The following is a 23,346-nucleotide window of genomic DNA, read 5'->3' on the forward strand; positions in this document are numbered from 1 at the left end:
AAAATATTTGTGAACAATTTAATTTAAGGTCAACTGAACAGTTTTTAAAAGGTATTGCTCAAAATATTTAATGTTTTAATTTGTATATGTATGTATTTGTATACTTGTAATATGTAATAATATTATGTAACATATTATGTATTATTAACTATACAATTTTTTATTTTTATTTTTTAAAATTATTACCTAACCTAAGATTTATATGCGCTCAATTTTTCTAGCGCTCAATTGTCGTGCGCTCAATTTTTTGCGCTCTATTGTCGTGAATCACAAACTTTGCAAACATTATTTTGAACAAATCAAAATGTTTGGAATACATTAGATGACTACAAATTCAATAATTGTAATAACATCAGAAGTTCTGAAGATAAACATCAGATAATAGTGGCAAATGAGTATATAGTAATTCAACTAAGACTATTTATTCCAACATTTGTAAATGGTCAATTTGTTCCCAACAAGATAACATATCTAAAACTTAGTGGCGTACCCACCTCTATTTTGGAAATTGCTGGAGCACAATACAAAACTCAAGCTGCAATATTACATATGGGAGAAAACACAAGTTCTGGCCATTACATTGCATACCTGAGACAAGAAACTTCCAATTGGGTTTGCGCCAATGACACAATAGTTGCAGAAAAAATATGGCCAAACAACAGCAAAGATGTATATGTTATCATTCTAAAAAGAATGTAAAAATATTTTTCAATTGGAAAAAAACAAAACATAACACAGCTAAAAATAAATTGTAGACTTAACCTGTAAGTATACAATCTGACTGTTATTGGATTCAAAAAGGAACGTGTAAACCGCCAACTATTCAAATATATTTTTAATTAATTATTTGTGACATTAGTTTTAGTTAACATTTAAAAACCATATCTTTTAATTTAAGTCATTGTTTGATACTATAATTTTTCTTATTAATTCATAATTTAAATCAAATTACTTAATTACCTAATACAAATGATGTATTTAAATAAGTAAAAAACCATTCATCAGGTAATAACATATTTTTTAATATATCATGTAAAATTTACATTGTAACTTATTAAAAGTTTCAGATACATGGTCAGTTTTATTTGAAATATTGTCAATTGTATTTTTTTTTTGCAATAATTTTTTCAATCGGTCTCTTTTTAGTTAAATCTGGTAAAATTGATGGAATCGCATTATTTTTAAATTTTATTCTATCTCTTTTTATTTGATTTATTGAACCATTAGGCAACTTGGTTTCAAAATATCCATTAAGATAGGTTTCATCAAAATGTTTTTCGCATACACTATCAATCCCAGGACGCAATTCTCTATTAGCTTGTGGGGTAGCTTTGACCCATTTCTCCAGAAGCAGTACATCCTATAACATAATAATAATATGCAGATAAAATACAAGTTATTAAGAGTGAAAATATTACGAAAAATTGAATTCTAAGTAAGTAGATAATTGTATGCCTTCAATAGTAATACCAAGCGATTAACTAATTACTAAAATATTAACTATTAGAACAAATTATAAATTTTGTTGGTAAGTACTAAATTAAAACGAATACAATTCAGATTTTAGAATCTTACCTTGGGCGCCTTTAACATTGTTGTTTTTATTATTCTTTACCATTTATAAATTTTAATTTTGGATTTGTAGCCCTCTCGACATCCAAGAACAAAATAGTTTTTGGACATTTTATACAAAAATATTATTGTACTTACTACAAGTCACGAATAATAATAATATTAAATCTTAATTCGTGCTACAAGTACATAATATTTTACATTTTATTGTTGTGAGTTGTGAGTTGTGATAAGACGCAATCATTAATATTATATTTCCTATAGCATGTTTTAAAACAACTATCTCTTTTTATAGAAGTCGTATTTTTTTACTAGAAATACATATATTCGATTGAGGACAATTTGGTCTTAAAATAACTTTCCAAAGTAATTATTCATAAGTTTCGTCATTTAGATTATATTATTAAAAAACCAATGAATTTCCTATGCTGTACATGTAAAAACGACATCACTACTGTCGGAATGCGATAATTTCGGACCACTTTTATTTACACAGTTAGGCGTCCTCCTATAATGTTCATGTTTATATTATTATATTGTATTATCTATAAACTTTGGATATCTAATTAGATAATACACACTGGATAGAGCCCTAGCGTATATCACGCGTAGTCGGTGTTTGAAGCAGACGTGTTCGGCCCCGATATATTTATTGCGCATGCGTTAGAAATAAAATAGACGCGCGGGGGTAGTAGGAATGTGTGATCACTGATAAGTGATTACTGATTATTTCGCAGCAAATTTTGAAAATGAAAAAAAAATAAAAATTACAGAAGTGTTACACAAAATTACTTTTATATTTATACCTATTATTTATTTATTATATCTTTAATTTATTAATTATATTTAAGTACAATTGTTTATATAATTTTTATAAAAATTATATAACATCTTTTACATATTTTATTATTGGTTTTTAAATAATATTAATTTTGAAAATTGTCTTCTGATGTTTTTTCCTTTAATATTTAATGTATGCATCTTACTAAAGTGATGTAATCGTAATGTTGTACAATATTCTATAATTAGTTTCATCAATTGATTTCTATGATTATCAAAAATGTTTTAATTTTTAATATGATCTATCATTGTGTCAGAATTAAAAATTGATGAGTCTTGTCCAATCTCGTTCATGGTTTGCATACATATTTTCTTTAAAATAGTTTTATTAGTTTAAATATTACTGTGATTCATTCTAAAAACATATTCTGCTGTTAAACATATTTTCCTGGTACTTTTTGATGCATTTAATAACATTTCACGGTTTTTTAATTTTAAAAGTGAGGAAGTTTCCTCATTTTCAGTCTCTGTAAGTTGAGCATCTCATATAACACATATATTTTTCATCCTACTAATTTTCCTGACTATAAAACCACTTGTGTATTTTACTATATCAACAAAATATTCTTCCAAAGAAAATTGTTGGAAATAATAATCATGGTCAAAGTCATAAAATAAAGGATTGTCATTAAATTCATTAGTATTAGTGATTATTGCATCGACATCGTTACGTTTATTTGTTCCAACAAATAATATACTACAATTATTAAGTAATAAGCAGCTTCCTTTAATTGGACCTTGAATTTCATGTCGTATTAAAAGTCTTATATAAGCAGCCCTTATCTGCACAGAATTGGGATTATTGTTGAAACCACCGCGGCTTCGCATCGAGCTAAAAAATACTTCGAGATGACCTTGACTTAACTTATAGCTTAGTACGTAAGACACATCATCTCGATTTATTGTCTTGAATAGATTAATTAAATTTTACAAATAAATAATTATACATAAGAATCCAGTTTTTCTGTTACTCTTCAAAACATTTTCACTTCTTGAGTATTTTTCATTTGTTTCAAATTTAAGATTCTCAATATAAATCTTTAAATCTCTTAAAAATTGTTCAGTACGGTTAAGAGTGATGTTGTTAAGTGAATAATTATAATTTCCTTTACTTAATTTATTTCTACACTTTAATAAATCAAATGCATCATTAAATAATGAACAAAATGTAGCTGTACCTCTTACACCTGTTAATAAATTTAAGTTTTCACAAAACAGTAAACCATCTCTGACACTTTTACTTAATGTCTGTGCAGCTAGACGTACATAAGTACATTCATTATATTTTCACGAAATTTAATGTGAGAGATATTCAATTTATTAGCAGCATATAATCCTTTACTTTCCTGAATGTTTTGTAAATTAATTATGTGTTCCCAACAAATAGTATAATAGTTTGGCCATTACCATCTATAAATTTCTTTTTGTCTCCTAATGTGTTCCTGATAAGTTTCTGCATATGAACAGCATCCCAGAATACAAATATCTTTTGTTATGGTTCGGAAGGATTATAGAACCAGGGTTGAACATTTTCTGAATAATAATTGAAATTTGACCCAAGTTATGTACACATAGCAATATTTGAGGGAGCTCCATCAAATGTTATTGAATTGCATTTTGCACCAGTTTCAGAAAATAATTCTAAACATTTTGATAGTAAATTTGCTCCTTCACTACCATACAAGCTGTTAATTAAAAAATAACCTAGTGGCACCTTCCAATGGCCATTTATAGAAACTGCTAAAAAGACTAGAGCATTTGTAGCTTCTTTTACATTATCTTGGTCTACATTAATACCAGTACCTAAGTCAACACAACCATAAAACTTGTTATTCATAAATGATATCTGCTTCCGAACAGCCATTTCATCTATAACTATATTACAAATAATTGGTCCATTAGAATTTATAACGTGCAAGGTTGTCGTTTGGAAAGCTTCACTTGTAAATCCAGGTTCACCATTTACAACACAATACCACTTACGTATTGTTACTGGGCGGGGTAATACATTTTTAAAAGTTTTCCTCACAAAACAGTAAGCTTTTGAAGAATAAAATTGTAGTGTGAGAGCAAAACTACGTATAGCTGTGGTATACTTTTAATTCTTAGCTTTTAAACTTCTATTTATAATTTCTCTAACAGTGTCATTTGTTGTATTCTACATAAAATAAAACACAAATAAAAAAAAGGATGGTTAATTGAGTAACGCTCTGCTATATAGTAGGTTACCATTATTTATGTGTAAAATTTGAATCCAATGATAGATATTATTGTATACAAAAAAAAGGATTCTGAATGGAGATTTGTCAGCATAGGATATATTTTTCAGTGGATGGTGAAAAAGGTAATAATAATAAGGATTAAATAAAAATAATAAATGTATTTATTGGCCATGTGTAGTTACATATAAGTAAATAAATCAATAGGTGGTTAAATAACATGTTTTAATGATCTAAATACCCCATTTCTTTTATAATTAAAAAAAAAAAAAATCAATACATTCATCACTTCGTTCAGAATCTTACTTTTTATTTTATTTTAGCTATTAATCTTTATAAAATGTTATCAAAGTTGCAAGATCCTAGCTCACTGTTATTTAATGCAATGTTTTTAAAAACATAAGTTAATTTAATCTAAAAACATTACATTAAATAACAGTGAGCTAGAATTGTACAACTTTGATAACATTTTATAAAGATTAATAGCTAAAATAAACTTGTAATAATATAGCAAAAAGTAGTTTAAAAGTAATAGTAGTAGCTAAAAAAATCTTGTCAAAAGTTACCAAAATATTATCACGGGCCTCTTCACTTAAAAGATTTTTTTGTTTTAAATAACTCAATAATAATTCTAATGATGACAACTTAGTTTTTAATCTTCTAACATTCTGGTTGAGAATTTTAATCTTATTTTTTGCATTTTAATTTTATTTTCAGCTAATTTGAAACTTTTTCTAGCTCTTTATGGCGTAGCAAAGTCGGGTGTTTTTATTTCACCGATCAAACGTTTTTCTCTTTTGGGAGTTACTGCAACAACAAAAATTAAATAAATACTATTTATAAGCAACATAATTATTAACTTTATGATTTACCTTGCAGTTCAGTAGTAGATGGAAGACTTAAAATGGTTTGAGTTGACTCATTAATATTAGAATTAAAATTCAAAGTTTCAGATGTCGATGGCTGAATTGTAGATTCATCATTTTTTAATGAAAAATGTATTGTTATGTCTTCAGATTTATTTAACATAAATAATGTATATTTAAAAATAGTATAAACATAAATCTAAATAAAGAGTAGGAATCGCATCTAATTTTAAACGAGAACCAAATTTGTTATAAGATGATTCATTAAAATGTCTGGAACATAACCTTCGATTTGGCAAATATTCGTCAACTTTTAAACCTCAAGCATTTAACCACATATTTTTTTTCTTTTCATTAGTAGGAAATCTATAAATTTAAATATGTTTTTAATGAAGCAGTTTCAAGCAATTTATTAACAAAATAAAAAGTGTCAAGTTATTTTATACTACCAAGTATGTGAAAATAAATAAGCATATTAACATATTTTAAACTATAAAATTCTAATTACTAATAATAATAAGCTCTAAAACGTACACAATATGCATGCATTTCTATACTTTTAGCAACAATTATTGAATCATACACTTTTTAAAGTAATAAATAAAAATTATTAGGGACCTACGGTAATAAAAGTAAAAATAAATAATAATACTTAAATATGCTATGCTTAACGATGCAATTTAAGATCAGGTACTTTATGTGGCGATTTCAGACATAAAATACAACATTTGTACGACTTGTTAATTTTATTAATTTTCAGTTTTCAACGTAATAACTAATAGAAAATTCAAAATAATAAAAATTGTATAACGAAAATGACTTATTACAAAAACGATAAGACAAGCAAGACGACGGAACGAGTGCACGACGGTGACGCGGGTGACGGTTATAATTTGTGTTTTTATCATTTATCACAGTTTTGCGCATGCGCAGTGGTAATATCAGGGCCGAACTGTTGTGCTTCAAGATTATAAATCATAGCTCTATCCAGTGTGTATTATATAAGGATATGTGGTGATAGTGGTGTAGTTGTAACACTATCAGCCAAACAACTCACGCGACTCGGTTGGACGCGTTTAAGTCGAAAAATATTGTTATGGGCTACGAGATATCTATAAGATATCTACGAGATATCAAGGCTAAGTTAGTATGACCATGACACGTGTCGGGATAGTAAGCGCACCAATAATTATAATGCATTAATGATGCATTCGAGATGTTATTGCACATTCTCAAATTCGTGTCCGAATTTGCAACAACAACTACAAGGACACCTGGTTTCACCCAGAAGGCGGCAACTTGACGTAAACAAGAGACGCAACACAATATATAAGGGAGCCCGAAGACCAGCAACGGCAGATGTACCAAAGCTATCAACAACTGAGCACTTTCACGACACTCAGCCACTTATTTTGTTTGATACATGTATTTAATTTATATGCAATAAAGATGTAGTAAACCCAATGCACCTGCATTGTGTTGTACTATATTATATTATATTATATTAGGTTATATTATTAAATCATGTAGAAAATGTGTATAAATTTAGGTAATACACTTGCATTATAAGCAATAGGCCAGAGATCAGAAAAACATGTTCTTTCCGTCGATTGATTAATGTTAACTCAGCGGAAACACCTGGTGATACTTACGTAGGGCAAAGATCACCGGAGATACGTGTTTTCCGCAAATAGTAAGTTTTAGCCACAATCAGCGGAAACAACATGATAGATTCCATAATTATGTAAATCACCATGATAATATAATACCACTCTAAAATAGATTTAATTAAAATGATTAATAATAACTAGTCCCCTGTACGTCATTGAGAACTCATATAAATACGAGTAGAGGACTTAGTATTATTCAGAAGGTAGTTAACTCCAGTGTAAGGCTATTGCTCGTCGTGGACTTTGTCACAGCTACATCGCCGCGAGTTTACGGTCATTCCCCAGTACTTATAATTTTACATAGCAGTAAGCTATTTTACTTTTGTTTTATATTATTATTTAATATTTCAGTAAAACGGGAGAAAAAATTGAAAAAAGTAAAATTAAATGTTTCCGTTGTGATAAAATGGGTCATTACGCGAATGAATGTAAAACACCTGAACAATATATTACAAAAAAGACCAATGTTAAGAAAGAATATACGGGTCAAGTAAAATATTGTAAATTTTGTAAGAAAAATAATCATGAGACCAACGAGTGTAGGAAGCTTAAGAAACTAACCGAGGGGGAGCCATCCGGTAGTTCAGGCGAAAGCTCAGGGTCAAATAACCGAACAGTCGGTGATATCAAAAATAATGTACGCGTAATTACACCGATTCATGCGGAGCATATTTTATGTAGGTCAACCGATTTCGTAGAAAATGAACACAAATTTTTAATCGATAGCGGCGCGGACATGAATATAATAAAATTATCGGCACTTAAAAACCACGTAATTGTTAACGAAACAGAAAAACGTAATATTAAAGGAATAAGCGTGACCACAATACGAACAGTAGGAACTTTCACAATAGAAATATTTATTAAAGATAAAACTTTTCAAGTAAAATTCGACATAGTCTGTGATGATTTTCTAATACCTGAGACAGGAATATTAGGCATAGCTTTTCTTAAAGCCAACAAAGCAATCATTGCCATGGATAAAGACGTACTAATTATACCCGAGTCGTTCGCGCAGAACAAAGTCGAACCGATAATCATACCTGCGCGTAGCAATTGTGTATTTCGAATAGAAGCGGATGAATTAATTAGCTCCGACTTAGTAGCGATTAAAAAACAAGAAATAAACGAGGACGTGATAATAGCGAATAGTTTAAGCTCCGTTAAAAATAATAAAATTATAAGTAATATACCATTAATATATCTGAACAACCGTTTATTATCGATGAATTGACCACGAGCCATTTAAAATGGGAACCGTACACAGATAAGATATTTATAATTAATCAGCCGAGTAATGAGCAGACAGAGGGAAAAGGGCAACCTGGTAGGTTCCGGCTATTAAATGAAACGATTAAAACCGAACATTTAAACGCGGGGGGAAAACAGAATATTATTAGCATATGTAATGAGTACTCCGACATATTCTATTTAGAGGGGGACAGTCTAACGGCAACAGACGTCGTCACGCATAAAATTAATACGCCGCGTATTACAAAACCGATAAATATAAGACCGTATCATATTCCGTGGGCATATCAAGCCGAAATCGAAGAACAGATAACGAAAATGAAGCAGGACAATATTATTCGAAATTCCGTGTCACCATTTAATTTTCGGTTAATAATAGTGAAAAAGAAAATAGGCGATGACGGTAAACAGAAATTACGGGTATGTGTAGATTTTCGAAAATTAAACGAGGTTACCGAAAATGAGGCATATTGTTTACCCAATCTATTAGACATATTGGAATCCTTGGGCGCGTCAAAATACTTTTCGACGTTAGATTTAGCCAGCGGGTATCATCAAATTAAAATTGATAAAGCAGACGTCTATAAAACCGCGTTTTCAACGAAATCCGGTCATTATGAATTTTTGCGAATGTCTTTTGGACTAAGTTCAGCGCCTGCCACATTTACACGTGCCATGAAGTCCATATTAATGGGTTTAGAAGAGATGTGTACAGCATATCTCGATGACATAGTGGTACACGGAGCCAGTTTATTAGATCACGGGGACAAGCTAACTAAAGTTTTCGATAGACTCCGTTTACATAATTTAAAATTACAACCCGGGAAATGCGCATTTTTACGAAAAGAAGTATTATATTTGGGCCATGTCATCAGTGAAACAGGTGTTGCACCGGACCCAAATAAACTAAAATGTATACAAGAGTATCCAACGTTAAAAAACGCTAAGGATATTAAGTCGTTTTTAGGACTACTTAATTATTACCGTCGTTTCGTAGACAACTTCGCGAAAATCGCAAAACCTTTGACGAATTTATTAAAGAAAGACGTTCCGTTCGTATGGACCGATACATGCGAACATGCGTTCGAAGAATTAAAACGCGTATTAACTAATCTGCCGTTATTAATATACCCAAATTGGCATAAAGGAAATTTTAATCTGATGACTGACGCGAGTCAGTATGCTATCGGAGCAGTGTTATCACAAGGCGAGATAGGCGCGGACAGACCTATCGCGTATGTGAGTCGTACGTTAAATAAAGCTGAAATTAATTACAGCGTAATTCAAAAAGAGTTGTTAGCCATCGTATGGGCCGTAAAATATTTCCAACCATACTGATATGGACAAAAATTTCGAATCATAACTGACCATCGTCCGCTTACATATCTATTTAACATTAAGGGGATTGGTGACGGTGATTTCCTGTCTTTGTCTAACACACGCGCAACATAAGAATTCAGACGTTTTTTTTGTCCAACGTACCGATTGATACAGTAAAGCGATAAGAATTCTGAAAACAGATTTGAATTCGTTGTCAAGTCTACTTGAGAACGGCCAGTCCACATTTTTGATATTATCTGCCAAAATCTTAAAATTATTATATTACAAACGAGTAATTAAAAAATTTTCATATTTCAATTATTTAAAAAGTTATATTTTAATATAAAAATGTGGACTGGCCGTTCTCAAGTAGACTTGACGACGAATTCAAATCTGTTTTCAGAATTCTTATCGCTTTACTGTATCAATCGGTACGTTGGACAAAAAACACGTCTGAATTCTTATGTTGCGCGTGTGTTAGACAAAGACAGGCAATCACCGTCACCAATCCCCTTAAGGACGCATCATCCCAATTAATGAGGTGGCGATTACAGTTGGAAGAATATGATTACGAGATTGTTTACCGAGCCGGGTCCCTACACGCTAACGCGGACTGTTTATCACGTATACATGTGATAACGGACGGTACAACACAAAATGAATACGCGTCATTTATTAAAGCAACCGAGAAACCGATATTAAACGCTAAAATTATAGAAATACCTAATAGTATAAGAAATGCAGCGATAAGTGAAAATATATTATTACCTATTGCTAATGATCTAGTAATTACGCATGACGGTATACGAGCATTTATGTCGAAAAACGCGATAACAACACAAATTAAATTTACGGACGAAAATAAATTTTATATGATAACTGATAATAATAATCGATTAATAATTTTCTACAAATTGAAAGATAATTATTTAAATGAATTAACTGCGGAAGCATTTTTAAAAGCACTTTTGGAAATCAAAGAGTTTTGTATCGACAAACAAATCACGCAGTTCTCGACTATTCGATTAGAAGGGGTAACCACACTCACCAGTTTTGAAAAAATTCGTACCATGTTCAGATACGTGTTTAAAAAAACCGACATAGGCATTTCCATTTATACCGAACAAAGCTGAACAGCGGAGGAAAGGGAATGGTTAATATATGAATACCACGATACACCATTAGGGGGGCACTCGGGAGTGTCACGTACCGTGAAAAGATTACAAATGAATTATAGTTGGAAAAATTTGAAAAAAGATGTTAAGCGATATATTAAGAAATGTGACATTTGTCAGAAAAATAAATCACATTTAAAAACCAAACAGCCTATGCTGATTACGTCAACGGTCACAAAAACATTTGAGCGCATATGTTTAGATATAGTAGGACCACTACCACCTACAGTAGGGGGGAATGTTTATATCTTAACACTACAAGACGAGTTGTCACGTTATGCTCTAGCAATTGCACTAGCCATAACCGACGCGTCCACAGTTGCACAAGCATTCGTAGAAAATTTCGTATGCATTTACGGTATACCCAATTCAATACTTACCGATTGCGGTACAAATTTCCTATCAGACATTTTTAAAAACATGTGTAAATTATTGGACATAGAGAAATCAAAGACAACGCCGTGGCATCCGCAAACAAATGGGTTTTTGGAGCGATCACATAAGACGTTGAAAACTTATTTACGTAGTTTTGTCGATAGCGATAATAATTGGGGGACCGCCTACTCATTTACGCGATGTTCTGTTATAATACTACCGTACACACATCAACCGCGTATACACCGTATGAGTTAGTTTTTGGGCATAAACCCAATATCCCGTATGCATTTTATAGAGAACCGGAAGCTCAATATAATTATGACAATTATGTGTAAGACCTAAAACGTATGATGCAGGAAGCACATAAGATCGCGCGTAACAATCTAATTACAAAGAAAGAAACCAATAAAAAATATTATGATAAGACAATTAATAATATTGATGTAAATATAGGCAGGGCCGTAGAGAGAAAAGTTCAGGCCAGGGAGGAAATGCTTAAGGGCCCCTATTAGTGGTGGTTCCAGGAGCCACAATCACCCTCCCAAGACCAAATAAATTTCAAATATTTATACCTTTTCTATTTTAAATAACACAGTAAAAACACAAATTTGTAAACAATATTACCTATATTATTTATACCTTTTTATTTTAAATAACAAAGTAAAAGCACAAATTTGAAAACAATATTACCAGGTTTTTTAATTAATTTGATTTTTAAATAATTGTACATCTTTTACATGTATTCATACATTACACATTAGTTATAAAATACATTAATTATAATTAATTACTATAAATTAGCTTTTCTTGCTTTAGCCGAAGCAAAGCAGTCGATGATTTCTTTAAAATCCAGTTGCCTTGCTAATCCTGATTCTAAACATAGAGTTCCTAACCCAGAAACTCTCGATTGTGAAGAACAAGAACGGTGAAAATTTTTAATTCTTGCAAGTACGCTGAAAGAACGCTCAGCACTAGCAACTGAAACTGGCAAGGTACAAAATATGCGTAAAGCCACACACACATTCGGAAAAAGAGTGTCCAAATTTTTTGATGTGATCTCGTTCAATAACTCATAAGGAGAACAATTAGTTGTGAAATTTTCTTTGTAGATATGTTTAAGGTGAATCATTTCAGTTATTAGTTCTTGAGATACGTCAGTATCGTATTTTTTTACAAAATTAGCTGCAGTATCCTGAATTCGCTCTTCAGACCATGCAACAAATTGCCACAAAAAAGAAAAAATATCGTTCAACTTTTTTATTACAACAAAACGGTTATTTATTCCTGCTATAACTGAATCTATAATAACAAAAAATGTTTCTCTTTTAAAGTCAGTTTCTTCGTCAGTAATCATACATTCTTCTTCATTGTTTTTGAAAATACTTTTACGCGTTTTCTTTTCCGACTGACCTGCAACTCGGATGAAGTATTCTTTACTTACATTCTTGTAAAATAGTATTCCAATTATTTCTTATCAGCTGCAAGTCTGCTATTAAACTCTCCAGATTTATTACTTCAACATCAATAGTAGAGTTTCTGGCTTGAAGAACGACATTTCTTTCGTTTATTACAAAGAGAACTTTAAACCATATAGATGCCATAACAATACATTCAAATTTATTAATGTATTTTACAATACCTTCGATATCTCGACGAGATTCTGCAGTTAAATTAAGTTGTTTTACGTCCTCTAGTGCATTTTGCAGTCCTGGTAGATTATTCAGGAATGGTTTTACAGCATCTATCCTAGCTGACCATCTTGTATTTGATAGACCGTGAAGCGAACCTGATATATTTTTTTTTCAAAATTTCCCAACGTTGTGGACTGCTGCTGAAACATATTATAACATTTTTGGACAACTCCAAAAAAAGTAATTGCTTTCGTACAACACTCAGCAGAGTCAACTCCACATAGATTTAAGCTGTGAGCTGCACATGGTGAGTAAATAGCATATGGATTATCTTTTAGTATATGACTTTGGGCACCATTGTATTCACCTTTCATATTAGAGCCGTTATCATAGCCTTGTCCGCGACAGTCGGTTAGTAGAATGTTATACTTTTTTAAAGTTTCACGAATCAAGTCTGCAATGGCTTCACCTGTTTTTTTATTGCAGTCCACAAAAGCTAAAAACCGTTCTTTAATATCATATATTTTTTCTTTGGCGTCAAAATGGAGGTAACGCAAAATAAATGTAGTTTGTTCAACATGAGCTGAATCAGGTGTAGCATCAACAATAATGGTATAGTATTTAGCACTACTTCGCTCAATTAATATAACTGACATCACATGATCTGCACACAAGCTTATGAATTCATTTTGTATTTCAGCTGAAAGGTAGTGGACTTGTAAACGTTGATGCAGCTGTTGAGACTTTTTCACTTCTTCTAAACGCTGTCGTAAGATAGGGTCATAGTGGCTTATTAGTTCTAAAATCCCTAAAAAGTTTCCATTATTTGGTTCTCCTACAATATGACTTTCTCCTCTTAAAGCCAATCCTCTTTCACCTAAAAATAAAATTGTGTCTAAAACACGTGTCAAAATGTCTCTCCATTTTTGGGCTTCGTGTGCAATTTGTTTGCACACTAGCTTGTCAATCGAACTATCATTTTTTATTCGTGTTTTTACTTCACGCCACTTCACAAAACATTGAATGTGATCTTTATTGTTTTCATGTGATGGTAATCTTTCATATAATTTTCTCCAAATTTTATCTTTTGAGTATCCATCAGGGCTACTGAGATAGGAACAATTTAATGTGCTTATTTTGAACAAACGGCAAGGAAAACAATAAAATGCATTTTTTATGTGACTCCACACTAACCAATCGCGTTTTACTTTTTCACTATTTGGCAAAGTTTTAGAAAGTAATGATAATGGAAACGGTTCATTCAGTCGATCACGAGGAAAAGACGTTGGCATTTTTTGATGGCCTTGACGAATAATGTTTTCAATTAATTGTGTTTGCAATATATTGGTTGTCAAAGTACCAATATCGTAATGATAATTATAAGTATTTGTTAGTGATTGGGAATTTGATTGTTTTTCTGTACAAATAATATTGTCATTTACTTCTGGTAAACATTCAGGTTTACCACTATAATCAACGACTACGGTATCAGATTCTTCTACAGCAGGATTTTTTTCAATTGAATCAGTTAATACAGGATAAATTAAATTTTTTGTGAGACAATTAGTAACATTATTATCATTAATCAAAATATTTTTTTTATTTTCAGAATCATTTGAAAGTATTTGATTTTTCGTTTCTATATTCTGAGTAACCTGAGTAGGCTTCTCTTTTGCACAAAATTTGAAAGCAGTTAGAGTTGATTGACCTTTTTGAGATTTTAAAAATTTTTCTTCCCGTTCTACACGCTCTTTACGCTTTTGACAGCCAGATTTATGTGGGTAAGACATTTCTATACTAAAATATTAAAATAGGTAATAGGTAATTTCAAGTAATGAATAAAAAATTTAAAATATTAAAAATATTTTTCTAAGAGTAATTTCAAAAAAAAAAAAAACAAAAAAAGAACATAACGAAAATTGAAACAATTATGCGGAAAAATATTATGTTCAGCTGTATTTTAAATTAGTGCAAAAATTGAAAATGTTCGATATGTCAACAAACTTATCGAATTAAAAAAGTAGCTAGTTGAAACTTTTGGACAAGAATTTCTGTACGAAAAAATAAAACGGGGAAAAAATCACTGTATAATTTCTAGCTCCTTGCTCTACTCAGAATCTAAAATTATAAGTACATTTCAACATAAATTTACTAAAATAATTAATGCACGTGAAAAATAAATAAATAAATTTTAATTTTTAATCTCAAATATACGTATTATATGACAATCAGCTAATCACTGGACACTGATGTATTTCTTGAAATAAATATATTTTCGTGTGTATCTTTTAAAAATTAAAATTCATATTTTTGTATACCTATTTTGGTAAATAAAATGCATATTTTTCAATTTTTTATTGCATACTAATCCTAGCACTGGTCATAAATATTATGTAACTTAATAATATATTATTTAATTTGTATATCAATTTATCAAAAACATTATACACGCACCAAAAACCATATGTCTATAATATAATAATATGATATACACTTATCAATTTGTCTGTTCGACTGCGATTGAAAGAAAAAGGTTTGTCAAAAAATCGTCTCGTACATATGAGATTCTTTTATATTATGTTAATAACTTTACATTAAAACTATTATGAAATAATGATTCTTACCTTTCGGCTATGCGCTTTGAATATGTATAAACCACGGTTCACGATTAACGACTGAAATTTTAATCAATTTAATAGCACAGTAACCTAGAACCAACACGGATGACGGATGGCTACGCGTTACTTAATATTGGTTGTTATAATGTTATCGTAAATCGTAATATCTCAATAATATTGTTGTAGCTCGTAGAAATCAAAGATAAAAAGTACAGGAAGTCGTTCGTGTACAGTTTGCTGGGTAAAACCGTAAATACAGCATATATAGAGTATTGACGCGAATGACACGATAACAAATAATTTTACAACAATTACTTTTTAGTGAAAACTAAATATACACATATTTTATATTATTTTATCATTTGGTTAACATACCATCAGCTAAAGTTTGTAGATAAGCAAAAAAATTTTTTTCGAATTAAATATTTAATTACGGTCCCTCTTTTTCGGGCCCCTTAAAACGTTCGGGCCCGGGAGGAATCCTACCTTTCCTCCCCCCCTGACGACAGGCCTGAATATAGGAGACAAAGTCCTAATAAAAGAACACAATAAAAGAAATACGTTAAACCGGAATTGGACCGCGTCGTACGAAGTAATTGAAATACATGATAACGAAAACATAACGATTAATAAAGGTCGAAAGGGTTACCGAATACATACACAGAACGAAATACCAATGGTAAAATTAACAAATACACCTCATCAAAATTTGATCATAGAGTTTGTACTTCTTTAACAATAATTATATTGATTTCACCAAATGTTTGTTGAATTAAAAAGAAGCGTTTATTAATATATTAAATGTGTTGTTAATTTAACAATCATACCATGTTTGAATTTAATCACTCGCACTATAATTTCCTCTGATGTAAAAACCCGTATTAATACGTCTAAAAATATTTACCAGTATTATTTTTATACTCTAATAGTTTATGTTAACAGGAAATATTGTTATTCGTGATAAGATTTTTGTTTAATTTAACAATAGGTATATTCTTGTGGTGTTAAAATGTGTTTTATAATAATATCATTAATACAAAAATATTGTCATAACTTCTTATTTTTTAAATAGTAATTCTTATTTTGTTTATTGAACTCATCACTCGTCTGTCATCAGAATACAGTACCTACATCTACCTATGTTATAATTCATTTTAAACACAGAAGATTGGATTGTCTGGTAAGTAATTTATATATTATAAGTATATAGGTTAGTTGTATTAGTATAGTTGTATTTTATCCAATTATTTTTTATTACGGAATAAAAAATATACCTATTCGTATGTATAAATTTTGTTTAGGTATTAATCCAATATGCTTTGTTTTATTTGTGAAAAACAAATACACACATTAGCATCTCTTGTCGTTCATTATAAAATAATACATATCCTTGTTCCATACAGCACTTATACTTGTAAAGAAAATAATTGTTCTCAATCATTTCAAACATTAAGTAGTTTTAAAAAACATGTTCTAACTAAACACACTGATACATTAGAAAATAATGAAATAACACAATGTAGTAATTCAGAGCTAAATTCTCATTTAAATAATAATGTCAATACACATGATTTAGATATAGTTAATAATACATTTGATCAAACACCTCAAATACCTAATGAAAATGTATTTGATTTTAATGAAAGTATTAAACAGTTTCATAAGTTAGCTATACAATTCTGTCTTAACTTGCATAATAATAACAACTTTTGTAGAAGTGATGTGCTTAACATTAAAGATGATATAGAAGTAAAACTCATTAAACCCATTACTTCCTTATTGAAAAATATGATTGAAAATGAAATTAAAGACCCATTAGTTTTATCAAAATTTTCTACAGTTATTTCATCGATTTCAGATCCCTTTAAATATTGTAAAACTGAACATGTCTTAAATAATTGGTTAGCTACAAATGACTTAAGTGACAAATTGCAACAAGTTACAATTAACAATCAAATACAATTAGTAAGTCATAGTGGTGAAACAATGTATGATGAACTAAGTATTAAAGGAGTTTTGATGCCATTGAAATTCCAAATTAAAAAATACTTTGAACAAAATAACAATCTTGATTTTGCTCTTAAACGTTATGATAATTTAATTAGTTCTTCAGTCTCTAATGAAAATTATAATCTGTCCAACTTTGTTCAAGGATCCTTATGGAAAGAAAAAATACTTTCTTTTCAAAATAAATTAGTAATGCCATTTTTTATGTACATTGATGATTATGAAATAAATAATCCACTTGGATCTAAATCCATGTGTCATTCTATTTCAGCTGTTTATTATAGTTTTCCTTTAATTGAACAAAGTTCAAAACTTACACATATTTTTCTTGCTGCTCTCTTAAAATCTAAGGACTTGAAATCATTTGGAAATGATTTATGTTTTAAAAAATTGATTGAAGATTTAAATTCTTTAGAAGAAGATGGGCTTATAATCAATTCTTCTGATGGACCAAAACTAATTTATTTTATTCTTGGTTTAATAACTGGTGATAATCTGGGACTAAACTGCATTTGCGATTTCAGTAAATCTTTCTCTGCAAACTATTTTTGTAGATTTTGTAAAGTACATAAAAATGTATCACATTATTTAACTGAAGAGGATCAAACTTTACTACGTAATATTCACAATTACACAGATGATGTAGAAAAAAATGATTTTTCACAAACAGGTGTTAATAAATTAAGTATTTTAAATCAGATCAATTCATTTCATGTTATAAATAACTATTGTGTAGATATAATGCATGATATATTTGAAGGCATTTCTCACTACAACATGTGTCATTTAATTATTTACTATACTGAGAAAGTTAAAATAATGTCGTTAGAAACTATAAACTTCAGAAAACAACATTTTTCATATAGCTTAGAGCAAAAAATTCTTCTCCTCCCATTGAAACACATCATTTAAAAAAATTTCATTTAAAAATGTCAGCAACACAAATGATGTGTTTTGTTAATTTTTCCTCATTGATGATAGGCGATTTGGTACCTGAAGATGATGAAGTTTGGAACTTTTTTCTCACTTTTCTTGAGATAATCGAAATTTTACTAAGTAATAAATTGACGCAAGGTTCTGTTCCTCATTTAAAGTACCTTATTAATAAACATAACTCAAATTATATTACATTTTTTCATGATAGCTTGAAACCTAAGCATCATTTGTTGACACATTATCCATCTATAATTTTTAAATCCGGACCTCCAAGACATTTTTGGTGTTTTCGTTACGAGGCTAAGCATAAAGAGTTTAAAATGTATGCTAGAGCAATAACCTCTCAAAAAAATATCTGTTTGACATTAGCCAAAAAATATCAGTTTAAATTTGCACACTTTTTATTAAATGATGAATCTAATCAAATAGTCGTCGTAGCTATGAAAAATATTATTAGTTCTAAACACAATGAATTTGTTTTCAATACTCTCAATATATCATCTAATTATTTTAACAGTTACTCAAAGATTAATTTTAAGGTCACTGATTATAAAATAGGTAATTATGTTACTAATTTTATAAATGAAGTCTGTAAAAGTCTTACAAAATAATATAGTATTATTTACTGTGCATCAAATTCAATTAGTTTCTTATAATTTACACTTTAAAGCATATGAAGTTGATAGAAAAAAGTCTATAATTGCTAAAAGTCTAATAAATATTGAACAGTTCAGTGGTCCACCAATTAATATTCATCAAATTCCTAATGGGAAATTAATGATTAGACTTAAAGAATACTACTAAACAATATCATCTTAGTGTGTAATTTAACCAAATTTCACAATTTAAATTTTATATAAATATTAGTTTACATCATTCTATATTTTTGTATATTAAATAGTATTGTATATATAGGTTTAGTTTTAATAATATACCCTTAAATAATATAGTGTACCTAACAATTTATTGTATAATAATAATACATTTATATTAACGAAAAATTGTATATATATTTATTAATAGTTTTAAATGAGTAGTGGAAATAATTTATTTGAAACGTTTTTGAGTGATAATATGGATATTTATAATGACATGGATACACAGTATACCGAACTTCAAAACTCAAATTCTCTTGATATTCAGCATGATATACATATACATTTGAATAATTTGGTTGATGATATAAATCAAGAAGAATGTGTTTTGGAAAACAATTGTGCTGTTGTTTCATTTGAAGAAAAAAATAAACTGAAAGAACTTCTTGATAGATGGAAATTGGGATATTTAATACAAACTTGTCTGGGTAAGTTATAATTTAAATAACAGTTTCTGATATTTTATGCCTACATAAGATTTGTACTAATTTTTTAAATCAGTCCTGAAAAAAATGGAAATTTATAATTGTTCAAATTTTAATTACATTTCTATGATAGTAATTAGCAAATCTTACAGAAATATGACTTACCACTATAATGTATTAAAATATTTTATTTTACTTCTAGCCGAATGTGTAGATATAGAAGCATTAAGATATATAACCAAGGATGAAGTAATCCAACTTTTAAACAAGCATCCACTTGACACACGGATTAAGTTTATTCAGTATGTTAAGGAATGGCAAAAATCTGTATGAGGAAATACTTTGCAAGATATTTCAGCATCAAGAAAGCTATCAGAACCAGTGTCCATATCTTCTGAACTCACACAGTCTTTTAATCTTGAAAATATTTTATCCACAAATACACAGGGTGCAATGATCGTTAATTATTATTCATTGAATAATAATTTGAATGAATCTTGTCGAAATTTATTAGTGGATTTAATAATAGCCACTCTAGTTGATAAAAAAATATCTATGACCGTTGCTTTAGCCAATAATATAACTACAGTTATAGTTGAAACATTTACTTCAGAGATAAAGGTAAACTACACATTAATATATTATTACTTCTATAATTTTACTAAAAATATTATTGCTGAACTTAGCACATTTATTTGTTTGAAGGAAGTGTATTTTCTGAGAGATGCAGGGGCTAAATGTCCAAAAGGAAAGTTGTATTCTAAATACTTTAACAAAATAAGAAATTTAAAACATCATGGACTTGTGCCTCAACAACCAAAAGAAAAAAAATGTGTTGAACATGAAACTAGAATATCTATGGAATTAGACTGCGAAATAAGTAAATCTATTTTATATTATCTATACGATATTTTGTGTCCTAGCATAAACTTATAGTTTAAATTATTATTTATAGGCACTGAAAATGATATAGATATGATTTTAAGTAGCTTGAAGCATGAAGATTTGTCTTGGCCAGAAATTGAAAATATTTGGAAACAAACTACTGGACATAGATTAAAAAATTTCAAAGCCACAGATTTCTCTGCTACAGAATTACAAAAAACATGGCTTCAGTATAAAAAACCACTTGGTTATAAGCTTGTAAGTTGAAAGACATAAGTAAATAATAATTAATAACTAATAGATTAAATGGGTATACAAAAATCAATATTTAGGATAGTTGTTCAACTAATAATTACAAAAAAAATAATATGGACTTAAATTGATAACCTCAATACAATTTAATTCCTAATAAATTTAGTGTGTTCATTTTATCAAAAAAAAAAAAAAAACTTAAACTAAAACATTGATTTGTATATATTTAAAAATATATATATATTTTTTTTTACAGATTGACATTGATTTTAAACGATTGTATCAAAAAAATGTAACAAGTATGTTAAGCATGTTTGATACATCATTTTCTGAACTGTTGAAAATATTGAATGATCGAGTGAAAGATATTAATAGTAAAAAAATGCTCCAAGACTTAAATGAAAATGTTAATGCTTCAGAATGTAAGTATTAATGAGAAACATTTTTTTCCTTATGATAAATAAGATGAATACTCATGATAATCTATATTTAAAAAAATAAAAAATACTTATTTGGAGTATTATATGCTGCTAAAATCTAAGTAAAAATAATATGTACTAGTTTTGTATGTTATTCATCTTTGGATTTCTTCTAATATAAATATTATATATGAAGTAAAAAATTAAAACAAAAATCATGAACTCATAAACTTACAATTTACTTTAAGATGAACAATATCCAAAATACTAACAATTACCCTTTATCAATATTATTTTTATTTTTGTATACAATTATAATACTTAATGCTATAATATTAAAAGTTTTTTTAGTTTTACTGTTTACCTAAATACATATTTTCTTATGTTTAGGTTCTAAACATTCTGTGGTTATATACCTACTTCATGCTGTGTTTTTACCAACATCTAAAAACTCCTTCTCAGATTCAAATGGAAGAAAATGTACAGTTACATTTTCCATTAAGGATTCGCAAAATAGTTTTCTCATGGTAGCCAACATAGCTGTCGAACTTGAAGAAATGTTGAAGTTAAAAAAAAGCAAAAACAATCCAATTCAACCTTGTTTGTTAATTGTAGGCTCTGTAGTGAATCCAAGTCAAATTTTGGTATATTTTGATGAAATTAGGTATACATTTTTTTCAATAGTTAAAGCATTAGATATCTACATTAACATTTATCATGTATTCAATATTGAATATCCTATTGAATCATTAAATGTTTGGTTATTTCTCCAACGTTTTTTTTATAACATAAAATTAAAGTCAGATAAGCCAAGTCCTTTGATTAATCAAATTATATCTGAATTAAAATAATGTAATGTCTTACTATGTACAAAATAAAAATACTTTTTATCACCATTAATTAATTTCAAAAATTCCGTAAATCAAGTTAAAGTCTGTCATTACTGTAAAAAAGAGAATCACGTCATTAGTGAATGTCGTAAGAGAATATACAATGAAAAAAAGAAAAAAGAGCAGGGCGAAGCCTCGACTAGTAAAAACAACAATGTAAATCGTACCGTAGGCGAAATCGAAAATAATGTCAGAACTATTACATATATGGAAAGAGAACACGTTAAGTGCACCTCTACCAGTTTTGAACCTACCACAATAAAATTATTCGTAGACACGGGAGCCGATATGAGCCTCATTAAAATATCAGCACTAAAAAAAAATATCGTAATAAACGAAAGTAAAAAACGTACAATTAGTGGTATTACGGCAAACCCAGTAACCACCTTCGGGACATTAAAAACAACTATTAATATAGAGGGAGCGGATTTTTACGTCAAATTCGATGTCGTAGCTGCCGATTTCCAAATACCCGAATCAGGTATTATAGGCAGAGACTTTATCAAGGACAACCGCATAGTGTTAGATTTTAGTCGAGATATGTTTATGATGCCGCAATGTAAACCGCCTACAGCGCAATCCATAGTTATACCGCCGCGTAGTAATTGTGTGTTAGCTATCTCCGCAGACGAATTTATTGACCATAAATTAGTGACTATTAAAAACCAGGAATTAAATCAAAACGTTATAATCTCTAATAGCTTGAGCCCAGTATTAGATAACAAAATTATAAGCAATATAATCAACATTTCCGAAGAACCTTTTATAATCGAAGAATTAAACACTAGTAATTTGAAATGGGAACCATATCAAGAACAAGTATTAACTATTACCAATAACCAGGGGACTAGTGGGCGAGAACGCATTCGTACACTTACGGAACTTATTAATACCGACCATTTAAACGTAGAGGAACGTGAACAATTAGTAAATTTATGCATAGAATATTCTGACATATTTTTCTTAGAAGGAGACCAATTAACCGCTACCGATGTAGTAACTCATTCGATTAAAACACCTCGCTGTGTTAAACCAATTAATATTCGACCTTACCGGTTACCCTGGGCATACCAACAAGAAGTTGAAAAACAAATCACCGAAATGAAAGACAATAAAA

The 23,346-nt window shown here is 29.4% G+C and overlaps 1 protein-coding gene and 2 pseudogenes across 1 annotated transcript; 1 reads left to right on the plus strand and 2 right to left on the minus strand.

The window, feature by feature from the left end:
• Window positions 1-4,510: 4,510 nt before the first annotated feature.
• Window positions 4,511-6,248, minus strand: LOC126555423 (THAP domain-containing protein 2-like; annotated as a pseudogene).
• A 5,833-nt stretch (window positions 6,249-12,081) lies between these two features.
• LOC126555424 (zinc finger MYM-type protein 1-like) lies at window positions 12,082-14,712 on the minus strand. Its single transcript, XM_050210345.1, has 4 exons — window positions 13,179-14,712; window positions 12,931-13,077; window positions 12,733-12,870; window positions 12,082-12,590 (listed from the first exon to the last, which is right to left on the minus strand). The coding sequence occupies exons 1-4, from the start codon at window positions 14,710-14,712 to the stop codon at window positions 12,082-12,084; spliced, it is 2,328 nt and encodes a 775-aa protein (XP_050066302.1).
• Window positions 14,713-17,799: 3,087 nt separating this feature from the next.
• On the plus strand, window positions 17,800-22,190 carry LOC114119431 (uncharacterized; annotated as a pseudogene).
• Window positions 22,191-23,346: the final 1,156 nt, after the last annotated feature.

Source organism: Aphis gossypii, unplaced genomic scaffold (assembly GCF_020184175.1).
Source record: "Aphis gossypii isolate Hap1 unplaced genomic scaffold, ASM2018417v2 Contig00843, whole genome shotgun sequence".
NCBI lineage: Eukaryota > Metazoa > Arthropoda > Insecta > Hemiptera > Aphididae > Aphis > Aphis gossypii.